Source organism: Nicotiana sylvestris, chromosome 5 (assembly GCF_000393655.2).
Source record: "Nicotiana sylvestris chromosome 5, ASM39365v2, whole genome shotgun sequence".
NCBI lineage: Eukaryota > Viridiplantae > Streptophyta > Magnoliopsida > Solanales > Solanaceae > Nicotiana > Nicotiana sylvestris.
Window position 1 is genome coordinate 112684800 of NC_091061.1, and position 26482 is coordinate 112711281.

Genomic DNA, 26482 nt, shown 5'->3' on the forward strand with positions numbered 1-26482 from the left:
GATTATTTGTGGCTTCAGATATAATTTATACATTTGTTCCTGATATTTATTTTACAGGTGGAGTTTTGCTATCTGAATTCCAAGTCCAATAGGAAAAAGCTTGTTAGAGCATTGTTCAATGTCCCCAGGACATCACTAGAGTTGTTGCCATACTACTCACGCATGGTGGCCACTCTGTCAACTTGCATGAAGGACGTGTCGTCCATGCTTTTACAGTTGTTGGAAGAGGAGTTCAGCTTTCTGATAAATAAAAAGGTAATTGTAGCCTTCAGTATGTAGTGATGCACTGACTTAAAAGGATACGTCAACAAGAAGTAAAAATTGTTTATTTATTTTAATTATGTCTGCTTTGCAGGATCAAATGAATATAGAAACAAAAATAAGGAATATTCGTTTTATTGGAGAGCTCTGCAAATTTAGAATGGCACCACCTGGCCTTGTCTTCAGTTGTCTAAAGGTATGAAGGGTAAGCTTAATACAGATGCTTAGTGTAATTGAGGAGGGATGACTTAGCTTCCTTTTCCTTTTCTATTTTGAAGTCATGGGAAAAATATTTGGTTTGGCATTCCGTCCCCTATCACATGGTTGCTAGCAAACTTTTGACTTGCCATGCTTATCTTGAAAAGTCGCTGAGCAATTCAAGAAAATAAGTTTCTCTCCTCTACCCAGAGAAAAAATAAGTTTGTGGATGCATCAGCAACACCCTCGATTATGACAAATAGTTGTGACTCATGATAACAGACAGACTGATGACTATGGCAGGGCAGTGATATCTGCTCTCTAGCAATCCCTATGCTGATAAAAAGACTAAAGGTCCTTACTGAAGATAGGTTGTCAAACTATAACTAACAGTTTCACATGCTAAGGGCTTCAAAAGTGTTTAGTGCTTTTTGTTTGTTGTAAAGTTTGTGGATTAGAAGTTATGCTTGTTAGGGTTAGTAAGAATTAGATTTGGATTGATGCTGCTGCGTCCTTTTTCCTCAGGCTTGTTTGGATGAATTCAGTCATCACAATATTGATGTTGCTTGCAATCTTCTCGAGACATGTGGGCGTTTTCTTTACCGATCTCCTGAAACTGCAATACGCATGGCAAACATGTTAGAGATATTAATGCGTCTGAAGAATGTTAAAAATTTGGATCCTCGCCACATTACCTTAGTGGAGAATGCATATTACTTATGCAAGCCACCGGAAAGATCTGCTCGAGTGTCTAAAGTTCGGCCTCCTTTGCATCAGGTACATGTAATTTGCAGCTTCTGTAGTTTATTAGCTGTAATAATGCAGAGTTTAAACTTTATGCCATGGATTATGCAGTACATAAGAAAATTGCTCTTTTCGGATCTTGACAAGTCTTCAATAGAGCATGTGCTCAGACAGCTTCGTAAGCTTCCTTGGAGTGAATGCGAGGCATACCTCTTGAAGTGTTTCATGAAGGTTCACAGGGGCAAGTATGGTCAGATTCATTTGATTGCATCACTTACTGCTGGTTTAAGTCGCTATCATGATGATTTTGCTGTTGCCGTTGTTGATGAGGTTTGTCCTTTTCATTGCACAACTGTCTGTCACTTACACTAGCTTCAGCATATACAATACCTTGACCTTTGAACTTTCTCCGGGCTCCTTTAACTTGCATTGACTGCAGCGATGGACAACTCAAGAAACAAAATTTAAAAGAAAAAAGACATAAAACCAACCTGATAAAGAAATGAAAAAGTGTTGTATGTTCAGTAATCAGAATAGCTCTCTCTTACTACTTTCTCCATAAAATTGTAATGAATATTTTCATTTTAATTCTGCATTTCTGTTGTAGAATGGAATTGAATTGGCAAAAGGCAATATATTCAGCTACAAAATTTGCGTTAACATTAAATGCTTGTTACAAACTTACAATACAAATATGTCCTGACCTATAGTTGAACGAACGCCTTTTATTTATTAAAAAGAAGATAAATTATTGTGTGATATTTTTTTTTTTGATATATGATATCAAATTTTATCCTCAAAAAGAAATTAGGTATCTTCATTTTCTTTTTACTATTTTTCTATGTGTACTATTATCTAAATTGTACCAACAATATGGGAGTTTTTTTTAATTAATGTATCATTCACTTATTGATTGCTTTTTTCTTGTGCGTTCTTGGTCTTACTATGAGGGAAGATTCATTATCTATTAGCTTGAAGAAAATTGGATAATGTGGCTCCCATTCTCTTTTTCCTCAACTCTTATAAAATTTCACTTGGACTTCAATGGGTGTTTATTGGCCTAAGCGAAGATAAAAAGGAACTATTGGGGGGGGGAGAGCTAGTAGCTGTGAGGGGGTTATAGTGTCATCCCTGGTTGCGGACAATAACAGTCAACTTTATGAAAGTACAACCAAGACAATATTCGTCAGCGGAATAGCTAATATCAGAAAAGAAACATAGATAGAATGTATAGAAAGAAAGGATCTAAGACCTAATTTAATAACTGTGGCAACAATTGGTATATGAACCAATCACCTCCTATAGAATATCAAGAGAACCAGAGATATAAACTTTCAAGAAGATGAACAAGGTCACAAGCTTGATGGCAATTCATGGAGTTCCATGAGAATCCTCAGTTTTCCGAAACCTCAAACGAGTCTACAAGACTTCCACCACAATCGAAATTAAACTTCTAAACCTAATGAAATAAACTATTTATAATGCCCAGGGGGCAAAACTGGAAACTCACAAACTTATTTCCCAAGAAAAAGCTCGGATTCAGCAACCCTCTCGCCAGAGTCCAGGTCAATGATCGGATCAAGATAAATGATCTGGATGCTCCAGTAACAGCCTTTCTTCTGACACTCAGCTCAATGACTTCGAACCAGATATGATCTGGAGTCTTTCCTCTGCAACTCCAAGGTCAATGACTTTAATTGGAGTCAGGGCATTGATCTGAGTAGCCATTGTTGCGCAGTGACTTGTATTCTTCAACAACCTTTCCCAAGCTTCCAGGGATCTTAACTGTTGACTTTAACGTCACCAGATTTCTGCGGTGAAGGAGAAGACTGGGATACCTACTCTTTAGCAATGAAGGAGTTGACCTGGAGTTAATAGACCCTCAGTGGTCCAGAGGAAACATTGCATGGGCTAAGGGGGATAATGTTACTACAACCTTGAGGACAGATGGAGTTTATTTTATAATGAATGCAATGATATATTCATATCAGACCAGCAATTTAACCAAAAATCATTGCTGACATAACCTCATAGAACTGACTGCAGTCAATTGAAGAGAGGAAGTTCTGATTTTTTAATTCGAGAACATCTGTCTTGAATACAAGGGGTTTGTTGAAATGGTAAAAGTTTGGTTGGACTCTTTCATAGTCGGTGGGAGACCAAATTATGTGTCAGCTAAAAATTGAAGCTGTTGGAACATAATTTGAAGGAGTAGAATGGTTAGCCTTTGATAGCATAGAGAAAAAGGAAGGTAAATCTGTTAAGCAAGTTATAGGCGCTGGATGATATTCCAGAAGAGAGTGCCGTGTTTGAGTTAAAAATGGCAGAGGAAGCTGAAGCTTTAATGGAGTTACATAAAATAACTAGTGTGGCAATTTTAGCCCATAATATTATAACTCACCCAACCCGCCCAAGGTTAAAGATGAAAATAGCTTGCTTGATTTCAGATCTAGAATCATGTACAGTGTACAGCTATCTGGAACCCCTTCTTTTTGTTTTTGTATAGAGGGGCTGACAGCATTGTATTTCCCTGGAACCATTTTAGTGATGTTTGTTTTTATTTTATGTAATCACTAGTTACCTGTCCCAAAAGATAAAAAGAGAAAATTTTCGCAATAGCTAGAAAGTAAAGTGACAAAATTTTCTTCCATATATGTTAACAATTGATTTAAGTACAAAGGAATGTGAAAAATAAATACCAAAACACTCAAAATATAAAATAACCATAGCAGCACGGATTCTATCAAGGGAAGACACACACTCAGACCCCATAAAGAGAACTGGATCCACTTCTCAAAACTCGGAAAGATATTTTTGAAGTTTGATATATCAAGATAGTGAAAGAGAAATTATATATGTCTATCTTAATGAGATTCCAACTTCATCCCAACCAGTTGCAAAATCTAGCTTTAGTTTATTGGACTTTTAGGCGCTTGAAACTATGAAGAACAGAAAATTTTCCATCTTATGCCTTTTTGATATCTGAACCACATTTATGTGGCATAAACAAATTTAGATCTTACTGATTTTCCTTGTTTATTCTCTTTTTTGGGTCACGCTTTGCAAGTAACCACAAAATAACCTCGTGACTTTGTTCTTCTAATGCTGAAAGGGCTGTGCATCTTAACCACTATATCAATTGATCAATAGATAGCTCTCAATCCCAGACTGTTTGCGGTCTGCTATATGGTTCCTCTATGTTCATTGTGCTCTAATTGACCGATATATATGATCTTATTGCATCATACACTTGATGCTGCATTTGCAATTTAAACTTTGAATTTTGAATTCTATAGGTTCTGGAGGAGATCAGGGTGGGATTAGAGTTGAATGACTTTGGGATGCAGCAAAGACGTATTGCTCACATGCGTTTCCTAGGGGAATTATATAACTATGAACTTGTTGATTCCTCTGTTATATTTGACACGCTCTATTTGATTCTCGTTTTTGGCCATGAAACATCTGAGGTATGGATCTGCTTTTAACCAATCTTCAGTTACATTGATGTTATGTATTATTTATAGGGAAAACAGTTTTGTTAACATGGCCGGTTCAGGAGAATGTGGCACTATGAGACCTGTTTTCCTTGAATATGTTAGCTCTGCACTGCAAGACCGGCTTTGGAGCTTGATCTCATTTGGAAGAATCCTTGAGATAATGACATAACTTGAAGATGAGAAAGATAGCTGTGACAGAACTCTTCCTAACTGGTTATAAACTATGGAAAACTAATATAATAAGTTGAATATAAAAAATAAAGTTTCTCCGACTGTGGTTTTAATAAGCTTATTTCATTGGCATTATAATTAGTTTTACTAACCTCAATGGTTGACAAGTTATTCCTGAAGGGGCATTACTGTGGCTATCATTATGAAAGGAAATCTGGCAATAATGCATATAATTATATTATGCTTTCACATTGTTATTAATATGTGTGCTTAATGAATAGGCTTCATGCTCTTAAAATATTATTTTAAAAGGGCAGCCCGGTGCACTAAGCTCCCGCTATGTGCGGGGTCCGGGGAAGGGCTGGACCACAAGGGTCTATTGTCCTAAAATATATTTTAGAACTTCAATATTCAGGACTTTGGCTCATGCCACTTTTATTTGATTTAAGTTAGTAATATCTTGTCATTGCTTGGTTACTGGTGGTGGCCTTTTTGACGACATAGATCTAGCTCTGTACTTTTTAAATGAAATTCAAATCCTTTCGTTCCTAGTTTAATTTCTTATTCTAGAGAACCATTTACTGATATCTGATGCAAGTCTTTTTCCCCACAGCAAGATGTGCTGGATCCTCCCGAGGATTGTTTCCGTATCAGGATGGTTGTTACACTACTTGAAACCTGTGGGCACTACTTTGATCGAGGTTCATCGAAGCGAAAACTTGATCGCTTCCTAATACATTTCCAGAGGTACATATTGAACAAAGGTGTACTCCCCCTGGATATAGAGTTTGATTTGCAGGTTGGTTCCTTTGTATTCTGTCCTTCTCTATACATGCCTGTAGCGCCAATAAATCATCAAGTCATCATTACAAATGAAGAAACATAACCTGCTTCTGTGCCCTACAAACATCATAGAAAGTACCTTAGAAGCTATTCCCTATAACAGTGAGCCAAAGATGTATTTAGGTAGTTTTATAGTGTTGAGAACTATAAGCAAAGATATCCATTCCTGGCTGAAAATATGAACACTTCCTTCTTATGTTGCGTACAAAATTGTTGTTGTGTGCACAAAGGTTAGATGGCATATTTATGCTCTTTGCTTCAATCATTTCTTTCATTTTTTCTACAATTTTTAGTATTATTTTTACTTGCAATTGTATGATCTAGGGTTAAGGGGATTTAATCTATAGTGTCCTACTTGAAAGCGTCAGGTTATATCGCCTGAGCTAACTGGTGGTTAGAATTATTTTCATTATTATTAATTGCACAAACAATTTATCTCTTAGTGGCAATGTAATGCTCTGTTAAAGTCCGTGCTTGCTCAGGACCTATGAGGTTAGTCCAGACTATTACTGTAGGTGGCTCTAGGGTGAAGCAATACAGTCACTTTGTCTGACAGATAAGGAGCCAGGAGGACCTGAAAGTTGCAACATGCACACATTCCGAAACCCCCCCCCCCCCCCCCCAAAAAAAAAAGAAAAGGAAAACAAAAAGAAAGGTTAGAGAACATGGCCTGGTACTAGGGCTGTGCATCGATCGGATTGGATTTAGCAGATTGTAATTTCGGATTTTATAAAATACAATCCGAATTAAATTGGTCCGGATCAGATTTTAAAGTTTGGATCGGGTAAATATTTTGGATTTTCGGATCGGATAAATATTTCGGATCGGGTTGTACGCCTTTTAAGGCTACTAACAATCTAATCGGCTACTGCACTTTTTAAGGCTATTGCTATTTACCATTCTACTAAGTTGAAAGACAACAAATGTCTTTCATAGCAATAGACAAAACAAAAGTTTCATAGCAAAATAAAATAAACTGAAATTCCAAACAAATGCTTAATAAGGGAGAGGCGTCGTTAAAGAGAGGTCAGGGAGAGAGATTTCGATCTAAACTAAGAAAAGAAGAGTCTAAAGAGAGGCGAATGAAATGAGAAGACTTAACACTAATATTTATACATGTTCATATAATTCGGATTTCAGATCAGATTGGATTAAAATTTTACCAATCCGAATCCGATCCGATTATCCGAACTTTTAAAAATCCTAAGCCATATCCGAATATCCGAAATCCAAAAATCCGAATAGAATCGGTTTGGATTCTTGGATATCTGATCCAAATGCACAGCCCTACCTGGTACAACTTCCTGTAATATTCAATACAAATGATATAGTATTAGAAATTTGTTAAAACTACAAAATCCAAATGCAGAGTAAAAAGGAGTACCGTTGCTCTGTAATGTATAAGTTTGCTGGTTTCGACAGTTCTGATCATTTCTGAAGCGCTACTTGTTTCCTTCTGCGGTGAGTTGACCTGAATGTAGCACTTACAGTTTTAGAAACAGTATGCAGGAAAGAAAAGCGGAATGCTCTTTCTTGAGCCTCATAATACTTTACATACCACAACAACTATTATCCAAGCTCCTGCCAGTGCTGCTCATCGAACAGCCGGACAACAATGCTGTTACTGGCATCTGGCTCCTTCCCCATTTCCCGTTTAACAAAGCCGCCGTGCAAGCTTCGGCAAGCATTTCCCAAAGCTTGCCTGTGTGCGAATTACAGATCAATTAGTGTAATTTTTGGTGTAATCTAATCTTATTTTAATCTTCTTCTATGACGAGGGATATAGGTATTCTTCTAGTTACCTAGCTATGACAGAAAGCCGCTTCCGATCGTCTTGCACATTCATCAATGTAGCAAGCAAAAAAACTGCATAAGTGAGACACAATTAGTTGCACTCATCTCAGAACTAAGGCAACATAAAATAAGCTAAATCACATAGTTGGGTCAGTTCCCAACATGTGTAAATCACCTTATACTTCATAAGCATTATGCAAATGCATGCAGTCGTAATGTCAGGAGTCACAAAGACCTGAATACACAAGTTAAGTTATTGTCAATCATACCTAGGCAAGCAATACTAGCAGATGAGGAATCCAAGCCCGACGCATCAAGAATATTATTCTGAGAAGCAATATGCACATGAAGCTTATCCCAGTCCTTTTTCTTGATCTTTGTACCCTCATCATCATCAATATCAGTTGCACGCTTGAATTTTCCCGAAACATCTGCACAATGAGCGAACACAAATATAGAATCAGGAGATAAGGATGATGTGGAATGAGAAGGAATGTAATTAATGGTAGTAGAAGGGGAAGCTGAAGGTGTGAAAGTATCAAGAAAATCAGTAGTAATAGGAAAATATGAAAGTGAAGAGGATGAAGTTTTATCATAAGGAAAATATGCTCATGAAATGGGACATCTCTAGAATAGAATATGAAGTGATAAAACTTTATCCTCTTCTTTTACCTTACATGGATATAAGGTTAAGCTCACTTCTACTGGTTCTTTCACCTTAAAAATCAGATTACTTACATGATATCTTACTTGTCCCATCTTTTCAATATAATCTCCTATCTTTACACAACTTGATTCTTCAATTAAACTGTACTGCCTATTTCACAAATACTTTATGTTTTCTGTCGGGCCCTTCTCTGAGAAAGCCATCGGAAATTGGCAAGGCTTCACAAGGGCTCTACATTCTGGATATCTCTCTCCCCCCCCCCCCCCACACACACACACACAGAGTGCTCCTGTAATCTCATTCCATCCACTATAAACACCATACCTGTAAATAGTTTACATTCATCTTGTGGTGTGTTACACTCCGTGAATAGTTCTGATTGTGTTTCTGGTGCTGTATTCACAGTCCACTGATCTACAATATGTGCCTCAACCTGTTTGTAATAAAGATTCATTGAAGAAAAAGGACATTCTGGCAACAAAATATTAGGTCCCATGCCTTAACTAACCTGCAAGATCCACTAGCAGAAGGCACCTGAACAGAAGTGGAAATGTCCACTGGAATAGACTCATGAAAAGTCCCTTATAGCGCATATTCTCCCCATTACCAGTATCATTAGTCTCAGATTTATCACTATTAACAAAGGCAATCAGCATACCCAGTCTCCATCACCCAAATGTTGAACCATTAAATTGAGTGGAAACTAACATCATCCCCAGTATCATTAGTCTTTGCATTTGGATTTTGTAGTTCTAACAAATTTCTTTCTGAGGTACTGTATCATTTGTATTGAAGTTGTACCAGGCCATGTTCTTCAGATGGAACAGGCTATACAAAGTGGCTTCAAAGATGCTTGCATTATTGGCTTAAGTTTTATGGTTTCTTCCTACAAATTCCTTGTCAGTTGTTACTGTAGACCAATGTGGTTCTTTCACTATAGACAGTGGAGTGTGATTTTGTTAGTTGTCTTTGCTTAAATTTCTGATGGCCGTTCTGTGGGTTCTGTTCCACAACAATTGACTATTCTTATTCATTGCCATCTTTGTGGAATTGAGGTCACAATTTTTTCCAGGACTTATTTGCCGAATTACGTCCTAACATGATGAGATATGCATCAATTGAAGAAGTCAATGCTGCTTTAGTTGACCTTGAGGAGCATGAGCGCATAGTTAATGTGGAAAAAGCCAACAATGAGAAGCATTCTGACAGCGAGAAAATTCCCAGCAGGACAACCTCTGGAATGTCTGTAAATGGTAAAAGCCTTGCGAATGGCATTGAAGAAAATGGATTGCATGAAGAGATCATGGAGACTGAAAGTGATTCCGAGAATGGCACCATTGAGCATGTGGGTCACGATGATGATGAAGAGACAGATGATGGGAATCGGGATGAGAGGGGTGACACTGAGGATGAATCTGATGATGGTGATGGACCTGGTTCGGATGAGGAGGATGAAGTACATGTCAGGTCAAAGGTTGCAGGGGCTGATCCTCTGGAGGAGGCAGAATTTGAGAGAGAGCTTCGGGCTCTGATGCAGGCAAGTATAGGACTCTGGTCTGCTTATTGTTGTCTCTTACTTTTTGCTTTATGACTGAACTTTTCAATTTATTGTAACGCCAAGAAAAGCAAGTAGATATATGGCAGCTGAAGTTGCTCCCACCCTCCATAGAAATTACGAGGCGGGGAATCTTTCTGATAAAATATCAAAGAATTAAATGCTGATTGAAGAGATAATATGCTTAGGAGATTCAATTGGAATATAGTAACTCCTTTCTTTATAAGTTACACATGAGAATTTGTCCCAATACTACTAACGGTTATTGTTACATGAGTTTGCAGGAAAGTTTGGATTCAAGAAAATTGGAATTACGGGGAAGGCCTACACTAAACATGATGATACCAATGAATGTCTTTGAGGGGCCATCCAAGGACCATCGCGGGGTTGAAGGAGAGAGTGGTGATGAAACGTTGGATGAAGGAGCTGGAGGAAGTAAGGAGGTTCCAGTGAAGGTTCTTGTGAAGCGAGGTAGTAAGCAGCAGACAAAGAAAATGCTCATTCCTCGTGATTGCTCACTCATTCAGAGCACAAAACAGAAAGAAGCAGCTGAGCTTGAAGAAAAGCAAGACATCAAGAGGCTGGTTCTGGAGTACAATGATAGAGAGGAAGAAGAGCTTAATGGGTTAGGGAATCAGCCACCAAGCTGGACACAAAACAGTGGGAGCAGAGTTGCTCATAGGGGCAACACATGGGATGCGCCTGGCAGGGGCAGTGGGTCACGTCATCGCTATCTGTATCATTCAGGTGGCGGGCTTTATTATGGCAGAAGAAGATGAATTCAAGCTCATGTTACAGTATGGTAATGGCTAGCTCTATCAAGTTGGTTTGGTACATATTTGTTATTGGAAGTGGAAAAGTGGCTCCAGTTTATTGCATATGCCACCTGAACTTCCAGTTGAGGGTGGTGGTTTATCTTGGGCTGGCATTAGCATGTCCAGGAAATTGCCTCCTGTGAACTGCAGTACCTATAAAGAGATCTATGTATGGGGATGGTACGTATATGAGTTGGTGCTACATCTTCCGCTGTGTCAAGATTCTAACTTAGCAAATGACTTGCTATACGTGTATATACTGTTTGAGTAATTAAGAAATATCATCTTATGTTATGGCAGAAGGAAAGAATGTTTCCTGCGTAGTTTCACTGACTCTTGTTCTGAAGCAGATGATGTCTGACTCTGCCCTTACAGTTGTTGCTGATTAGGCATTTGAAATGTTGCCTTAATTTTGGAGTTTGGCTGGCCTCTATTTATTGATTAATGGCAAGTTCATCTCAGAATACTTGTGTCTAGGGGAATAACATTTTACACTCCCCCATTTTTTGGGTTTTCAAGAAAGGGAATGAGTTACACTTTCTTCATAGCTGGCTGGCTTGTGACAGATATCTGGTTCAATCCTTTAGTAATTTGACCTAAGTTATTTCGATTTCAAAGAATCTGTAGTTTTAGTAGGGGGTTAGGTTAGGTGACGCGTCACCCGGCAAAGAATTTAAATCGCCCTGTTCCATCCTGCATATCAACTTTTTGTGTTATAAACCCGCCCCATCCCGCATAGACCCACCTTAACCTTGTCCGGCTTAAGTTGCTATATTTCATCTTTTTTTCTTAACACTGTAAGTATTTTTTTTAGATAAAGCAGATAGTCTGGTCAGATCAAGCACTCGTATATTTGGTGCATTACCAGTTTGGAGTTTAATTTTTATTTAGGGTCCGTTTGGCCATAATTTTTTTTCCCGATTGTTTTTACTTTTTTTTCGGGATCAGTGTTTGACCACGAAAATTTCAAATAAGAAGAATTTCGAAATTTTTGGAAATTTGAAACTCTTTCAAAATTCACTTCAAATCACAAATTTAAAAACAACATCAACTTGTATTCATGTCCAAACATAACTCTAATTTTCAAATATTATTTTCACTTGAATTCTTTTTCATTCACTTTTTTTCTCGAAATTTTACAATTCTTTTGTCCAAAATCACTGTATTATGATGTTTTGAAGGTTTTTATCAACTCCAGAATCCAAAGCATTCCCTCAATGCTAGATATCTTTTCTATCTATATAGCTGGCATAACCTCTCCCTTATTGGTTCCCCTGCACAACTTTTTGAACTTTGTTAGCTCCTGATACTATTATAGTCTTTTTTGTTATAACTTAATAAGTCATGGTACCAATATTCAAATTTGTAGTTGATATATTGCCGACTTAGCAGTTTTTCACACCCAAGAAAGTTTTCTTTTTCACCGTAATTAGTATACATACCTGCGCGGTATGCGGATCATTTCAATATGAAAAACAACGGATAGAATTAATTAAAATATGTGTATATTGCATACTAAATTTAGCGATCACATTTTTAAAAAAATAAACCATAAATAAATAAATTTTATCGAGTTGTCTCTATAATTTAATTCCTAGAGAAGAATAGTTAACCTCAAAAAGTTAAATTTCTTCATCCAGTGAAAAATCATCCACCTCATTTAGCTTTGCCAGTATCTCCAGCGGCTTGCCACTTCTTCAGTGTTCTATATTTTTTATGTTGATTTTTATCTATTATGATTTTAGGTATGTTATATAATCCATTGTATGAGTTTTCTCGTCATAATTCAAAAGATACCTTTTCATCTCAAATTCAAATAAATCTTCTCTCTATTTTTATAATAAAAGTTTTTAGTTTTTTTTTTGTGAGTAAACTTATAAGAAGTAATTTTCAATATATACAAATACTACTTCCTTAAAAAATTAAATATAAAAATGTATAATATAGATTTTTTCAACTCCTAAAAAATTATTTATTCACTTTGATTTTATTGTTAAAAAATCTAGGTATTATTTAAATTTATCAATAATATTTTTGAGAGTTATTAAAATACTCTCATATTGCCTCTATAATATAAGTATTTTATTTAAGATCTTATTTTGCTCTTGAATTTTTTTAATTTATAAAGTCTTCAAAATTTTAATATCAAAGTAAATTTTATTTTATATTTTAACTTATCCCAATATATAAAAATTATTATTTCCTTAAAAATAATATAGATATTTAAAAGTCTGAATTTGAGTTTGAATTTAAATTTAAAAGTAATTAAATAAATTATTAACTAACCTAACTAATTTTGTCCTAACCTACCACATGTCTTTCTCCTAGGCCGCCACTTGTCATAATCCTAGGCTATATTTTCTTCCTTTTAATAATACTAGTATCTGTATACGTGCGTTTCACTAAGAGTATTAAATATAAATTTTTGCAAGAGAATATTATTAGAAAAAAACTGTATACAAAGAAGCATGCAAATGCTACTATTTTTTGAATATGTAAATGCACTAGATATTCATAAATTGAAATCATGAGAAAACACACTTATTCATTATTCAAAACAAATATTAAGGAAGAAAATAGAACATTAGATTATTTGCCATACTCAGATTCTAAGACATATGTATTAGCACTATTTGAGATAGGCAACAGATAGCGTCTGCCTAAGATTGTTTGATAAGACTTAAGATTGCTCGATGAGACCTCTGTAATCAAGGGATTTGAAATTAGACAACTACTTAATTAGTGGAAGGCAGTATCTTAATTAGCTGCATCATAAATTACGCAACTACTTAATTAGCAATACCATCTAATAGGTGAAATACAATATAATTACACAAGGTAAATAGGTGTACAATCACGCATCATCAATCTTTTGGTGTTGTCTCTAGCTTATATTCTACACGATGGATAAAACCAAATTCTCAGAAGAATAAAACATTCTTTTATGGAAGTTTCACATATTTCATAACTAAAAGTTATGGATGCTCTCTTCTTGATGCAAACTTTAGTTTACTTCACAATAACTATTAGCATTAATGACAGTCATTCAATGGTACATGTTTTGTCTCAATTAACTGCAAAAACGTACATTACATAAGAGAAAACTGAGTATTCATGAAGGATGCATTATCAAGTTAAAGGCATCATATAGAGGATTGAAGTAGTGAAGTACTGATCCTTCAACGTTAACATCACAGAAACTTTTAAGATTCTTCTGAATATCTTCTTCTAATGAGCTATCCTTGTGGCTTTCTTTGTGCTATTTTTCAGGAATTTAAAGCTGCTGAAGGATCAAACTCTTGCACAATATTTTCAGGTAAGAGAATATTTACCAATGAATACTAAACAATATGAATTTGTGGATGAATGAAATTAAACTCCTACACATTCATGAAGTCCACATATCAAAATATGAAAAAACCTTTTCAAGGAAGGAAAATAAAGAAGATTAGTAGAACCTTCAAGCAATTGAAAAGTAAAAGTGCATAAACAAAATGGACTATATAAGCTTGTGTGAGCGCAGTCGTCACGAAAAGAAACTTGCATTTACAATCAACATTTTATGGACCATAAGAGCACAAGTTTGTAATTCTTCATGAACCTCTTGAACTTTTCAAACATTGCTAGATCAGGATCATCATAGTCAGATTCATCATCCTCAGACTCTTTAAGAACCAATGCCTTATCCTTCTTTGGTTCTTCCTTGTGCAGTTCTATCTTTCTCATTTCATGAGTTTTTAAGTTTCCAACCAACTCATCAAGTGAGATTTTATCCAATTCCTTGGCTTCCTGTATTTCCGTGACTTTGATTCCCATGAAGCTAGAAGGATTCTTAAAACTTTTCTAACCAACTCTACTGAGGCAAACACCTTTCCAAGTGATTTCAGTTCATTGGTTATTATAGTGAACCTAATCATCATATCCTGGATAGGCTCAGAATCCTTCATGGAAAAAAGCTCATAGTTTCTCATGAGTAGTTCAATCCTTAATCTCTTTACTTGATTTATTCCTTCATGAAAAGTTTGGAGTGCATTCCATATCTGCTTCGCATTAGAGCATACATAAATTCTATTGTACTCATCAGGACCAAGTCCATAGATAATGATTTTCTTAGCCTTTGCATTCTTCTCCATCATTCTGAAATCTGCTGCCACAAATTCGGAGGGGTCCTTAGGAACTTTTTCACTATGTGCATTTTGTTTAGTAGGAATCAAAGGACCTTGGTTCACTATGGTCCATAGTTCATAGTCTTCAACTGTCAAGAAGTATTCTGTTATTGCTTTCCTACAACTATAATATTTTTCATTGAACGGGGGTGGTCTGGTAGTTGATTGTCCACTATTAATTCCAGGTGGAGAACTCATCTTGCTTCCAAGATCTCTCTAGGTGTTGGCCATGTAAATAAGAAAATCCGCTCTGATACAATGTGTTAGTTTGAGTACCCGTATGGATTGCTAAAGAACTTGGTTCTTTACCATGTTCCTTAAGCATAAAGTGAACAACAATAAAATGAATACATCGATTTTTACGTGAAAATTCACTTGGCTCAAAAGGTACAAAAATTATGACCTACCACGTAAGATTTTCAACTCCAACTCCACTAGAAGAACGAGACAAAATGTATCAATTACAAGAGTATAATTTAATACTCTCTAGTACTCCTACTACTTCTATTTGATTCACAAGTTACTTGAACTTGTAAAGCGAAATAATCACTCCTACTCACTAATTATTTTTGACACTTAATTACAACTCAATTTCCTAAAACACATTCACTAGACTGACTTAGAAAGAATACAAAGCAAGCACTCACCACAAGTAAAACAACTTATGACTCTTTAGTTAATATGTAAAAGGATAGTTCAGAAGTCGAAAATCGATCCTAGTTAGAACACCACTTGAGATCTTCTAGAAGTCCTATTCATAGTCAGCTTCCTCTTTGATAGGACTCCTACTGTTCCAAGGATTCCACAAGTTTTTAGACTTTTGTCTCTGGCTGAATTATCTGTATCTTCTTGAGCAACGACCCTTATCACTTGTAGCAGCCATCTTCCACCAAACTTAGACCTGGATAACTTTGAGATAAAGTTATTGTCTTGTACATGCGTACAAGTATCAATCATGAGAAGCTTGATCTTCACAACAGTTAAGCAACTACATCGAGGACCCAATTCTTTGAGAATTTATTCACACTTTGTTAATCATCAAAATTTCAATACTCAATAGTTTACAATAACAAAGTAGAAGCTACTATAAATCTATACAAATAAGCATAACATCATCAAATTAGAAGCTACTATAAATCTATACAAATAAGCATAACATCATCAACCTTTGATTGTCCAAAATAACATATCTTCAAGTGTGGAGGTGCACTTTCATCAAGAAGTGTATTGTCCAATTTCAAATCTTTGCTGCACATGCACTTAAAGTTTGAAGAAGAATAAGATCCCTTAAATTAAAAAGATGGTATTTGGAATAAAATTTATAAAGATTAGTCCATGTCTAAGATATATCTAAAAAAAAAATCATACATTCACAATTTGTTTTTGTTTGTTTGTAGATTCATGTAAGTTTCTCACCATGTTGTGACAGTAGTGGACTCCCAAAATAAAATGCTGGAAGAAGGTTCTAGTGTGAAATGATAACAACAAAAAATCAAAATAAGAGAAGCATTGCTAATAGGGAACCAATGCTTTTAAAAGTACAGAAAGTTGGCCTTCTAAAATAATAGAATTATGACAAAGGGCCTCCATTGCCATTTTATTATCGTTCATAATGATAGTCAATGTGAACATTGACTACTAACAAAATAAAGATATTTAAATCTACCTCATTTCACCAAATTTTTCTGCATAGCATATGTGCACAAACAGTTTTCTTGCATCTGCATATTCCATAACAATGGCAAGATGAGTGGGAGTTAATATCCCCTGTATTGCACAAAGCAAAAGGAACAACAATTAGGGTAGCAATTCCTTAGCTTTTTGTTGTTATCATCAAAATAAACTAATATAAACACACAAGGGACATAAAAATAAACAACATATACCCTCACAAAATTGCCTCGTTGACGTGAATTATGTTTGGTTGTCAAAGCGATTTATGATTAATAATCTCTCTTGCTACATTCTCACTAATATAAAATAAATGGTGGCATCTCAACTTTACAGAATATTACTTAATATTACATACATGTTTAACTTATTGCAACACAATAATTAGACAATGAGCATAACTTAATTTAAATGAAAAATATTTTTTTAAATAAATTCATTAATTTGATGATAAAAGATTGTAATAATGCAAATTTTATGCCATCTCTCAATGTATTTTATATCTTAAAGCTCTGTCTCGATATGCATCATGAGTCTTGCCACCCCAAATTAGTAAAATATCTTTGTCAATTACCAATGAACAAAAGCACCAACAATTTTGATATCAGTAACAATAATACTAATAAGTTTGACTACATGAACTTAGCCAATGATTCTTGCATTAGGAATAAAATCTTATAGGATTCATCAAAAACTCCTCTTTAAAATGCTTGTATTGAGACCTCTTTTTAGCCAACTCCGTTGGATATAGTGCGTTCTTAGTTGGCAAATAGCCCAATAGTAGTTGCACAGAATAAATGCAATTAGGAGGAATGTAAGAGTCATCCAAACTAAAATTTTCTCTAGCAACAGAGTATTTGGATAGGAAATTGCACCAATTGTATAGTCAGATTCATTCCACAGAAATAATTATCGCTAATATATGTATCTATCACTAACCATAGTTAAGGAGTACTATATATTCTGACATCAATCCATCCTTGATAACCTAATATAATATGGTATAAACATCGAGTGTGAGTAAGTTTTTTTTCTCTTTTTCGTTCTATTATCTACTTTGGTAAGCTCAAAGGTGGTATCAAGTATGGGCTTAACATGGTTTAGGCATGTTACACTAGCTACAAAAGTAATCTGAATCTTTTTTCCTCTTCAACAACTGAAATGTTGGAGAATTTGCAGCTAAAACCTATTACACTTTAGGCACAACACCTAAAGTAGTTTTATGGAACTCTCATGCTCTTATTACTTTTTGTAGCAAGTCCAATATGCAGAATAGAAGCTATGTGTGAGATAAAAGATGTTCTAAGAAATACTCATCTTTCTTACATCATCTGTTAAAGTTACTTGAACCTGTTTACTGAAAAAATTCAATCACTATAGCTGCTGCCAAATTAACCATGAAAACCAGACAAAAAAGTAGCGAAAAGCTCCAAAAGAAGTCAAAAAATGTCACCTAAACCCCATAAAAACACAACTCTAAAGCCACTATAATGCTCCGACTAACCAGCCATGAATCACCTATAAACCTCCATTAAAATGATCCTTAAACTCCATTATACCACCACGAAAACGACCCTAGATTAGCCATGTAAATGACCACCTAATGTCAAGACCCCAATTTTCCTCCGAAGGATGTCGTGATGGCACCTAGTCTCTATGACTAGGTAAGCCTAACAGATAATAATAACTGGACAGATATAAATTAACAAGTTACTGAAAATAACTGAATAGTAGATAAAAACCTTCCGAAAACAAAATCTCCCCAAAACTAGTGAAATTGAGTCATAAGCTCTATAGAATAATTCTAAAATATCTAATATATCACTGTCTGAAAAAATACATCAGGAAGTAAAATAGGGAAGGTGACTCTGAGGCATGTGGACGTGGAGCAGGTATACCTTGAAGTCTCCCAAACAGCAGCTACAACAACCTTTAATGACCATCACGAACAGACATAGCTAGATCTGCATAAAAAGATGTGCAGAAGCATAATATGAGTACACCACAACGATATCCAATAAGTATCGAGCCTAACCTAAATAGAGTAGTGACAAGGCCAGGTCAAGACACCTACTACGATATAAAATAGACAGTATAAAAATGTAATACGGATAAGTAATGGAAGTGAAGAATAACTGATACGGAACAAGATAATAGCAAGAACTAGTACCAAAAATCAACAATAGAAATAGCATAAAAGAAGTGACAGAAGTGATACAATGATCATGTACGGACAACAACTGCTAAAATAATAAAGAATGAAGTAACAAGAAATGTTCCTGCTACAACACTTTGCAACATGAAACAAACAGCAAGAAACATAACGAGGTACCACCTCGTGTATAATAAAATCCAACCGAGGTACCGCATCGTATAATCAAGAATCACAACTGAGGTACCACATCGTATACACATTTCTCAATTTCAATCACAATCTTTCCTTATACCTCCACGTGAGCCTTACATTTGAAAATAGATTTTTAAAAAAGATTTTCTGCAATAGGTACACGCACTTTAGCTCACCTTATGGCGCTGCGTGACTTCACGTAGTTCCCCTACAAGCAACACACACATAATTCCCACCTTATACCTCCGCATGAACATCAACCCCAAGTTTTATACCGCCGCATGCGCATCAATATCACATCAAAATAACAATTCGCACTACAAGTACCCATACATCACAACTTGCCAACAACAACAATATCAATATTTCCACTATAATAGATCAAAGCTCCACCACAATATATACAAGAATATTAACAGTAACAATGGATGAAAAATGCTCAATAAAATAGATGTTTCAACAATAACCAACTTCGCCTCAACGTATTAATGACTTTCACAACTTTAACGCCAAATAACTCAACAATGAGAGAAATAATATTTAACCACAATAGTGGATAAGACTAACTCACAATAAAAGAGATAATATTCAACAATGAGTCTTGAATAATGGAAATCAACAAGTAAAGGATAACATGAACAATTACTTCAAGTAATGAAAATCAATAAGGAAAGCGATAACACGAACAATAACTTCGAACAATGATAATTAACAAGAAAGAGATAGCATGTAACAATAAGGAGGCAACAAATTCAACAAAAGCATGAGAGCAATTTAGCAAGTAAGATGTAAAACAAATAATAAACAAGTCAACTAAGGCATGTAAGGATATTCTAACAATTAGGGATAAATTGATTATGAGAATTTAGAAGATAATATGGCATTTCAATTAAAGCATGGAAATAGTCTAAGTAGCCTAAACCGGACAAATACCACGTACAACCCGCATACCCACTCATCACTTTGCGTACACAGATTTCACTTAGCACAATTGAATAAAAGAATACCAATCTTAAGGGGTAGTTCCCCCACACAAAGTTGAGCAAGACACTTACCTCAACTAGGCCAATTTAACACTCAAAAATAACTTTTCCCTTAAAATCTGTCTCCGCACGGCTCAAATCTAACCAAAATCAACTCAATATCATCAAACAATGCTAGAGAATTCAATTGCAATAGATAAAGTTAATTTCTTTACACTTTTTTCAAAAATTCAATAAAAGTCAACCCGGGCCTCACTCAGTCAAAACCCGAGTCCAATGGTAGATTCCGTCTACCCTGTAATGACCTGGCCAGACGTTTTCAGAATTAATGCTTCGATCCCCTATTAACTGCTTTCCCCGTGTTTATTTCTGCTATTGTGATTTGCCGGATGTTCGATTTTGAGTTTCGGAGAGTTTTGGGACACTTAGTCCCTAAATAAGAGCTAAGTGTTAGAAATTTGATTGTAGTCAGAACAATGTGAAGACGACCTCAGAATCAAATTCCGATAGTTCCATTAGCTCCGTTCGGTAATTTTGGACTTAGGGGCGTGTTCGGATTGTGTTTTGGAGGTCCGTAGCTAATTTAGGATTGAAATGCCGAAAGTAGAAGTTGGAAGTTTTCGGTTCGATAGTGAGATTTTGATCTGAGGGTCGGAATGGAACTACGGAAGTTGGAAAAGCTCCGTAGTGTTGAATGTGACATGTGTGCAAAATGTTCGGTCATTCGGATGAGGTTTGATAGACTTTTTGATCGAAAGCATAAATTTAGAGTTTGGGAGTTCTTAGGCTTGAATCCGTGGTTGATTCGTCGTTTCAATGTTTTTTTAGGTGTTTTAAGGATTGGTATAAGTTTGGAAAGTGGTATTAGACTTGTTTGTGTTTTTGGTTGAGGTCCCGGGGCCTCGAGGTGATTTCGGAGGGTTGTCAAAAGAATTGGAAGTGGTTTGAAGCAGCTGAAGCTGCTGATCTCTGTCATAACCGCACCTGCGGTTGGGTCCAGCAGGTGCGGAGCCGCAGAAGCGGTGGAGTCATCACAGAAGCAGAAATGGGGAGGGACAACAGGACCCGCAGAAGTGGTACTGCATCTGCGAATGGGGAGTCGCAGGTGCCGAATCATGATGAGTTAGTGATTGTCGCAGATGCGACCATTGGTCCGCAAAAGCGGGACCGCAGGTGCGGTCCCATGACCGCAGAAGCGGATTAGCTGGGCAGAAACATATAAATTCTTGCCTTCGCGAATTTTAGCTATTTTCACCTCTTTTCAAACGGGAAGAAGTCTTGGGGAGCATTTTCAAGGGAGATTTTCAGAGGAGTTCATTGGGGTAAGGTCTTTGGTCCCTAAACTCATTATTGGAGTGATTTTTATAATTTTAAGCATGAAAATTTAAGGAAAATCAGTGATAAATTGAGGGTTAGAGCTTGATTAATTAGAGACATTTGAGTGATGATTTGAGGGACATTTGATGTCCGATTTTGGTACTTTTGGTATGACTAAACTCGTGAGAGTGTGAGGATTCTGGAAATGTAAATTTTACCCGATTTCGAGACGCGGGCCCGAGGGGCATTTTTGTTATTTTATCTAATTTCGCGTATTAGCTTTGAATTTCTTTGTAGAATTAGTTACTTAAAGTGTTATTTACATTATGCAATTGAATTGAATAGATTTGGGCCATTTGGAGTCGAGTACTCGTGGCAAGAACGTGGTCTCTTGTTGATTCTTGAGCCGGTTCGAGGTAAGTGGCTTGCCTAAGCTTGTGTGGGGGACCTTCCCCTTAGGATTTGGTATTTGTTATAATTGAAATGCCTTGTACGTGAAGTGACGAGTGCGTACTTGTGCTAAATGTTGAAAATCCGATTTTTCATTAAGCAATTACTAGTATGTTTCCTTTTCCAGTTTATATTACTTGCAATTTAAGCCTGTTGTTAGCTTAGGAAAGCATGTCTAATTGACTTACTTGCTCAAACTGCCTTATTTGGATTACGTGTAGCATGCTAGCTTAGAAATACCTGCTTTACCTTGTTATGGCACTTGAATTGGACTATGTACTCTTCTTGTTGTTATTGCGTGTTTACTTTGGGACTACAAAACGGTATTCCTGGAGATCCCCCTGCACTTTTACACTGGAACTATGGGACTGCACCCGATAGATTCCCCCTGTACTGAGTATTTACATTTGAGACTACGGATCGGTATTCCAGGAGTTCTCCTCGCATTATGAGTTGGACTATGGGATGGTATCCCGGGAGATCCACTGGATATTTACATTTGGGACTACAAGATGGTATCCTGGGAGATCCCCGGTTGTTATCTTTGTGCTGAAATGTATTTTTCTTCCGTGTTTACCTTGCCTCTGTAGTAGTAGTTGTTGTCCTTATACCTGTGTTACTTTTACTGTTGTACTTATTATACTGCTTATTCTACATTGTTGAACTTTATATTTTATTTAACCTCAGTAGGGCCCTGACCTTCGTCGTCACTACCCGACCGAGGTTAGGCTTGGCACTTACTGAGTACCGCTGTGGTGTACTCATGCCCTTTATGCGCATGTTTTCATGTGCAGATCCAGGTACTTTGACTCAGTCCTATCACCCTTGAGGTGAGACAACTGTTCTAGAGACTTCGAGGTATATCTGTCGCGTTCGCAGACCGAGGAGTCCCTTTCTACTCTCCCTATTGTATTAGCCATTCTATATTTCTTTTCTTTGTTATATATTCTGGAGCTAGACACTGGTAGTCATTCAAAGGCTTGTGGTTTCATGAGATTCCGAGTTTTGGGAAAATGTATTAGTTTTTGAGAGTTAATATTGTGTATGCCGGGCGGCACTTTTAAACGCTATTTTATTATACTATTTCTGTTTTAAATTGTTTTCTTTCCACAAATTGGTTTATCTTCCGCATTTTAAGCTTACCTAGTTATAGTAACTAGGTGCCATCATGATGGTTCACCGAGGGAGAACCGGGGTCATGACAAGTTAGTATCAGACCTCTAGGTTCATAGGAGTCATGAATCACAAGCCGGTTTATTAGAGTCTCGCTGATCGGTACGAAGACGTCTGTACTTATATATGAGAGGCTAAGTAACTATTCGGAAAATTCCACTTCATTTGATTTCCTTGTCTTGCGAGATTTAGACATTCACAATTCTAAACTTCTGTCTTCTATTCTCTCATAGATGGTGAGGACACGTGCTACCCGAGATGATCAAGCACCCGCGCCCTCTACTGCAGCCGTCAGATGCCGGGGCTGGGGTAGAGGCCGAGGACGCGCACGTGGTGCAGCCAGAGCACCCGCGCGAGCTGCCGCCGAGGTACCACTAGCAGTTCCAGCCGGAGTCCAGACCCTTGATACGCCTACTACTACTACCACTCCAGCTCTCTAGGAGACTCTTGCATAGTTCATGAGCATGTACACTGTCACACCTCCTTTTTCCGCGCCTACCCCGAAGGATAAATGCGTGAGGGAGTTTTTCCAATTTAAGTGACAATATTCGAAATGGGATTATTTATTTATTTCAGAGTCGCCACTTGGGAAAGGTTTGGCTTTTGGTGTCCCAAGTCACCGGTTTATCTTAAATCCCAAATCGAGGAAATTTTTGACTTTCCAAATGAAGTCTGCGAACCAGAAATTCTAAGTAAGGAATTCTGTTGACCCGAGGGAAGGTGTTAGGCACCCACAGATCCCGTGGTTCTAGCACGGTCGCTTAAATTGTTATAATGGCTAAATATATGATTTTAATACATGTATAACTTGTGTGCTTTTATTAGGTTTAAACCGCTTTTATTATTATTTATTTTTTATGGAATTGCAACGTCGTAAAAATGCATTTCGAACCACGTCACAATCAATGCGCTCGTGGTTATTAATATATTCCGACTCCGTTGAGATTTGGATTTGGGTCACATAAATGCGCACCCGAATTTAAGAATGTAATTTAATTAAATCGCGCTGAAAGAGTATAACGCGTTATTATCTTTGGGGAAGGCAGTGAAATTCACTAAACAGTCCATCCCAAATTCTAAGTATTTTATTATGACCAATTATTGAGGGCCCCGCAATTTGCAATTTTGTTTGGCAAGGCACGCCTCATTTTTATTTTAAAAGGATCGACCTATAGTGACTATGTTTTATATTCCGTTCATCTCTATAATGAAAGAAAAAGAGTTCTAACTTATTTACATGCTCACGAGTTATTATAGTTGAGTTTCGAAAGTGAGTCGTTTAAAGAGTTTACATGAGCAGCGCATAGAATGTTCTAAATACAGACAGTAAAAGAAAGAAAAGACTACATTAAACTACAACTTCAAATCTCTTCCACTTTTTGCATTCATGCTTCGAGTAGCTTACAAGATGTACCAGTGTATCAGTTTGTGTACCTGGTATTTGGAAAGCAAGGAAAGAAGATGAAGATCAGTGGAAGCAGCAGTAGCATAAATACACAGCAACAAACAAGTTCAGCAACACAACAAAACCAGTAATGACCAGTAGAATAACCCAGTAACAGATTGAAAACCAGTAGTACCAAAATGCAATCGCAGTCAAAGCAGAAGAGAGACGGATACAAGATGCAGTAGTTTACTGATTTTGAATAACACTCAAGGAAAGGCAAACGGAAATTATTCAAGTAAAAGTTCAACTTGTTTTTCTCTTTTGCTCTCAAATTCTGATTTCTCAAAATTCAGTCAACTCTCTCAACTTTCTTTTTTCTTCTTCAAAGTCTCTCCCCAAAAGTCTCTCCCTTTTGTGTCAAAAAATGACTCTATTTATAACAAGACTCTTGTCTTGAATCACTCCCCAAAATATTCCCATCATTGCATGCTTTGTTCCCCACTACCTTAAACAAATGAATTATTCCCCACTATTTTGTGTCTTGTCCCCCACTATATTAAACTAAAGAATTATTCCCCACTATCTTGTGTCTTGTCCCCCATTATATTAAACAAATGCATTATTCCCACTCCATTATGTCTTGTCCCCCATTATATTAAACAAATATATCACCTCCCCACTAATTTATGTCTTGTCCCCCACCATGTACTATTTTAATATTGTTAATGCCTAGTGGACGGAGCACTCAGATTAAATAATTGTTTAAATTTTCAATTCCAAAAATACCCCTCCGACCTTACTGAAATTACCATTTTACCCCTGAAAATACTGCAATTTACCAATCTACCTCCATCAACTATAACCAATTTGCCTAATCAATTCTAACCAAAATATAGCAGCTATAACTAATTCCTAATCAAATTTCAACAACAAATAATCAACTTCTGCATAATAAACTTGCCAAATTAACAAACATTCATGAATTACTAACAGAGTCAGATTCATATCAACAAACTTAACAGGACAAACAAGTATATTTAAATCACTAAACTCAACATCAGTTGAACTCAAACTAAATCAAACAACTTCATAACAAAGATAAATGATTCGAACTAAAATAAACACTTGGGACCAACACATAAACACGCGACATTAAATCACTTGATGAAAAACTAACAAACTCCAAACAAAATGAGCACGAATCTGTCACCTTCATCAACATATCCAACAAATCCAAACAGATCGGGGGTGCAACAAGAATATCATTTCTACTAAAACATTTACAAATTAACACATTTGTCATGGAAGCGCAAGCAGCAGGAATTAAGAATAGAGAAACGGAACCTTTCATTAAATGACCAACCCGAGTCGACGTACAAGAGACTCGATCAAAGGTTTACTAGACCAAAGCTTGAACCTCGACGGAACTGAGCAGACCTCGGATGGCTGGTGTTTGGGAGACGGACTGGGCGTGTGATGTTGCTGGGTTTGGCTGGAGGTGAACGACGAAGCTCAGGCGTGGTGGAGCTGGAGCTTGCGACTGGAGGACCAGTGGCTGGAGCTCGCGACTGTGGTCGTTCATGGCTTGGAGATGGACGATGGTGGTTTGGGTGTTCGAAGGAGAAGAACGTGAAGCAATAGCAGCAGCAATAGCTGCTGCTCGACAGGGCTCCGGTGGTCGTGGGGCTGGTTGATTGGTTGTCGACTGGAAGAAGGATGACAGGGACAATTTGGTTGGGATAGTGAGGTTGAGCTCGTCCGGTTGACGGATGTAGCGACGAACGGAGGGAGTCTATAGCGACGATGAGGGTGGTCTGGGTGTTCGAGCTTGAGGTCGTGAGGACGATGAAGAAGATGATCGTTTGGACGTGGATGGTTGAAGCAGCAACGGTGGGTTTGTTTTGGGTGTTGAAGGGGTCATTTGGGGACGATGGTGAGGCAGCCATTGGAGGGGTCTTTTGGAAGCTTGAAGAAGAAAAGAAAGAGGGGGGGGGGATGGTTTCTTTTAGGTTTAGGGTTTGTTTTGTGAAATGAAAGATAGGAAGATAGGGGTGTTGGGTCTTTGGGGTTATGGATTGGGTCGACCCGGTTTGAAATGGACCGGGTCGTAGGGGAAGGCTGGGTATTTGGTTTAAGATTTGAAGAAAAAGCCCAATCCGATTTCTTCTATTTTTGTTCTTCTCTATTTATTCAATTTCCTAAATAATAAAGCTAAAAATGCTAAGATTAAATTATAAAAACTCAAAATTATCTAAAAAAACTAATTAGCCCCTAATAACAATTAACACACAATTAAATAGCAATTAACGATAAAATCACACAATTTGGACGTTAAATGCTAAAAAATGCAAAAATACATATTTTTATAATTTTTTCATTTTGTAAAACAAACTTAATTACTCCTAACTGTAGAATTAAATATTAAATGCAAATGTGACATATT

General features: G+C 36.7%; 1 protein-coding gene across 3 annotated transcripts in view; it reads left to right on the plus strand.

Moving 5' to 3' along the window:
- The window catches only part of LOC104227740 (regulator of nonsense transcripts UPF2), a 29721-nt gene extending 18712 nt beyond the window's left edge, over positions 1-11009 (plus strand). For all 3 annotated transcript variants that reach the window (XM_009780046.2, XM_009780047.2, XM_070174592.1), the window contains exons 11-18: positions 58-255; positions 356-457; positions 985-1236; positions 1315-1533; positions 4500-4670; positions 5485-5670; positions 9248-9712; positions 10015-11009. In XM_009780046.2, coding sequence (XP_009778348.1) covers positions 58-255; positions 356-457; positions 985-1236; positions 1315-1533; positions 4500-4670; positions 5485-5670; positions 9248-9712; positions 10015-10509 — 2088 coding nt within the window. In that variant the 3' untranslated portion in view covers positions 10510-11009. The remainder of the gene's footprint in view (positions 1-57; positions 256-355; positions 458-984; positions 1237-1314; positions 1534-4499; positions 4671-5484; positions 5671-9247; positions 9713-10014) is intronic.
- Positions 11010-26482: the final 15473 nt, after the last annotated feature.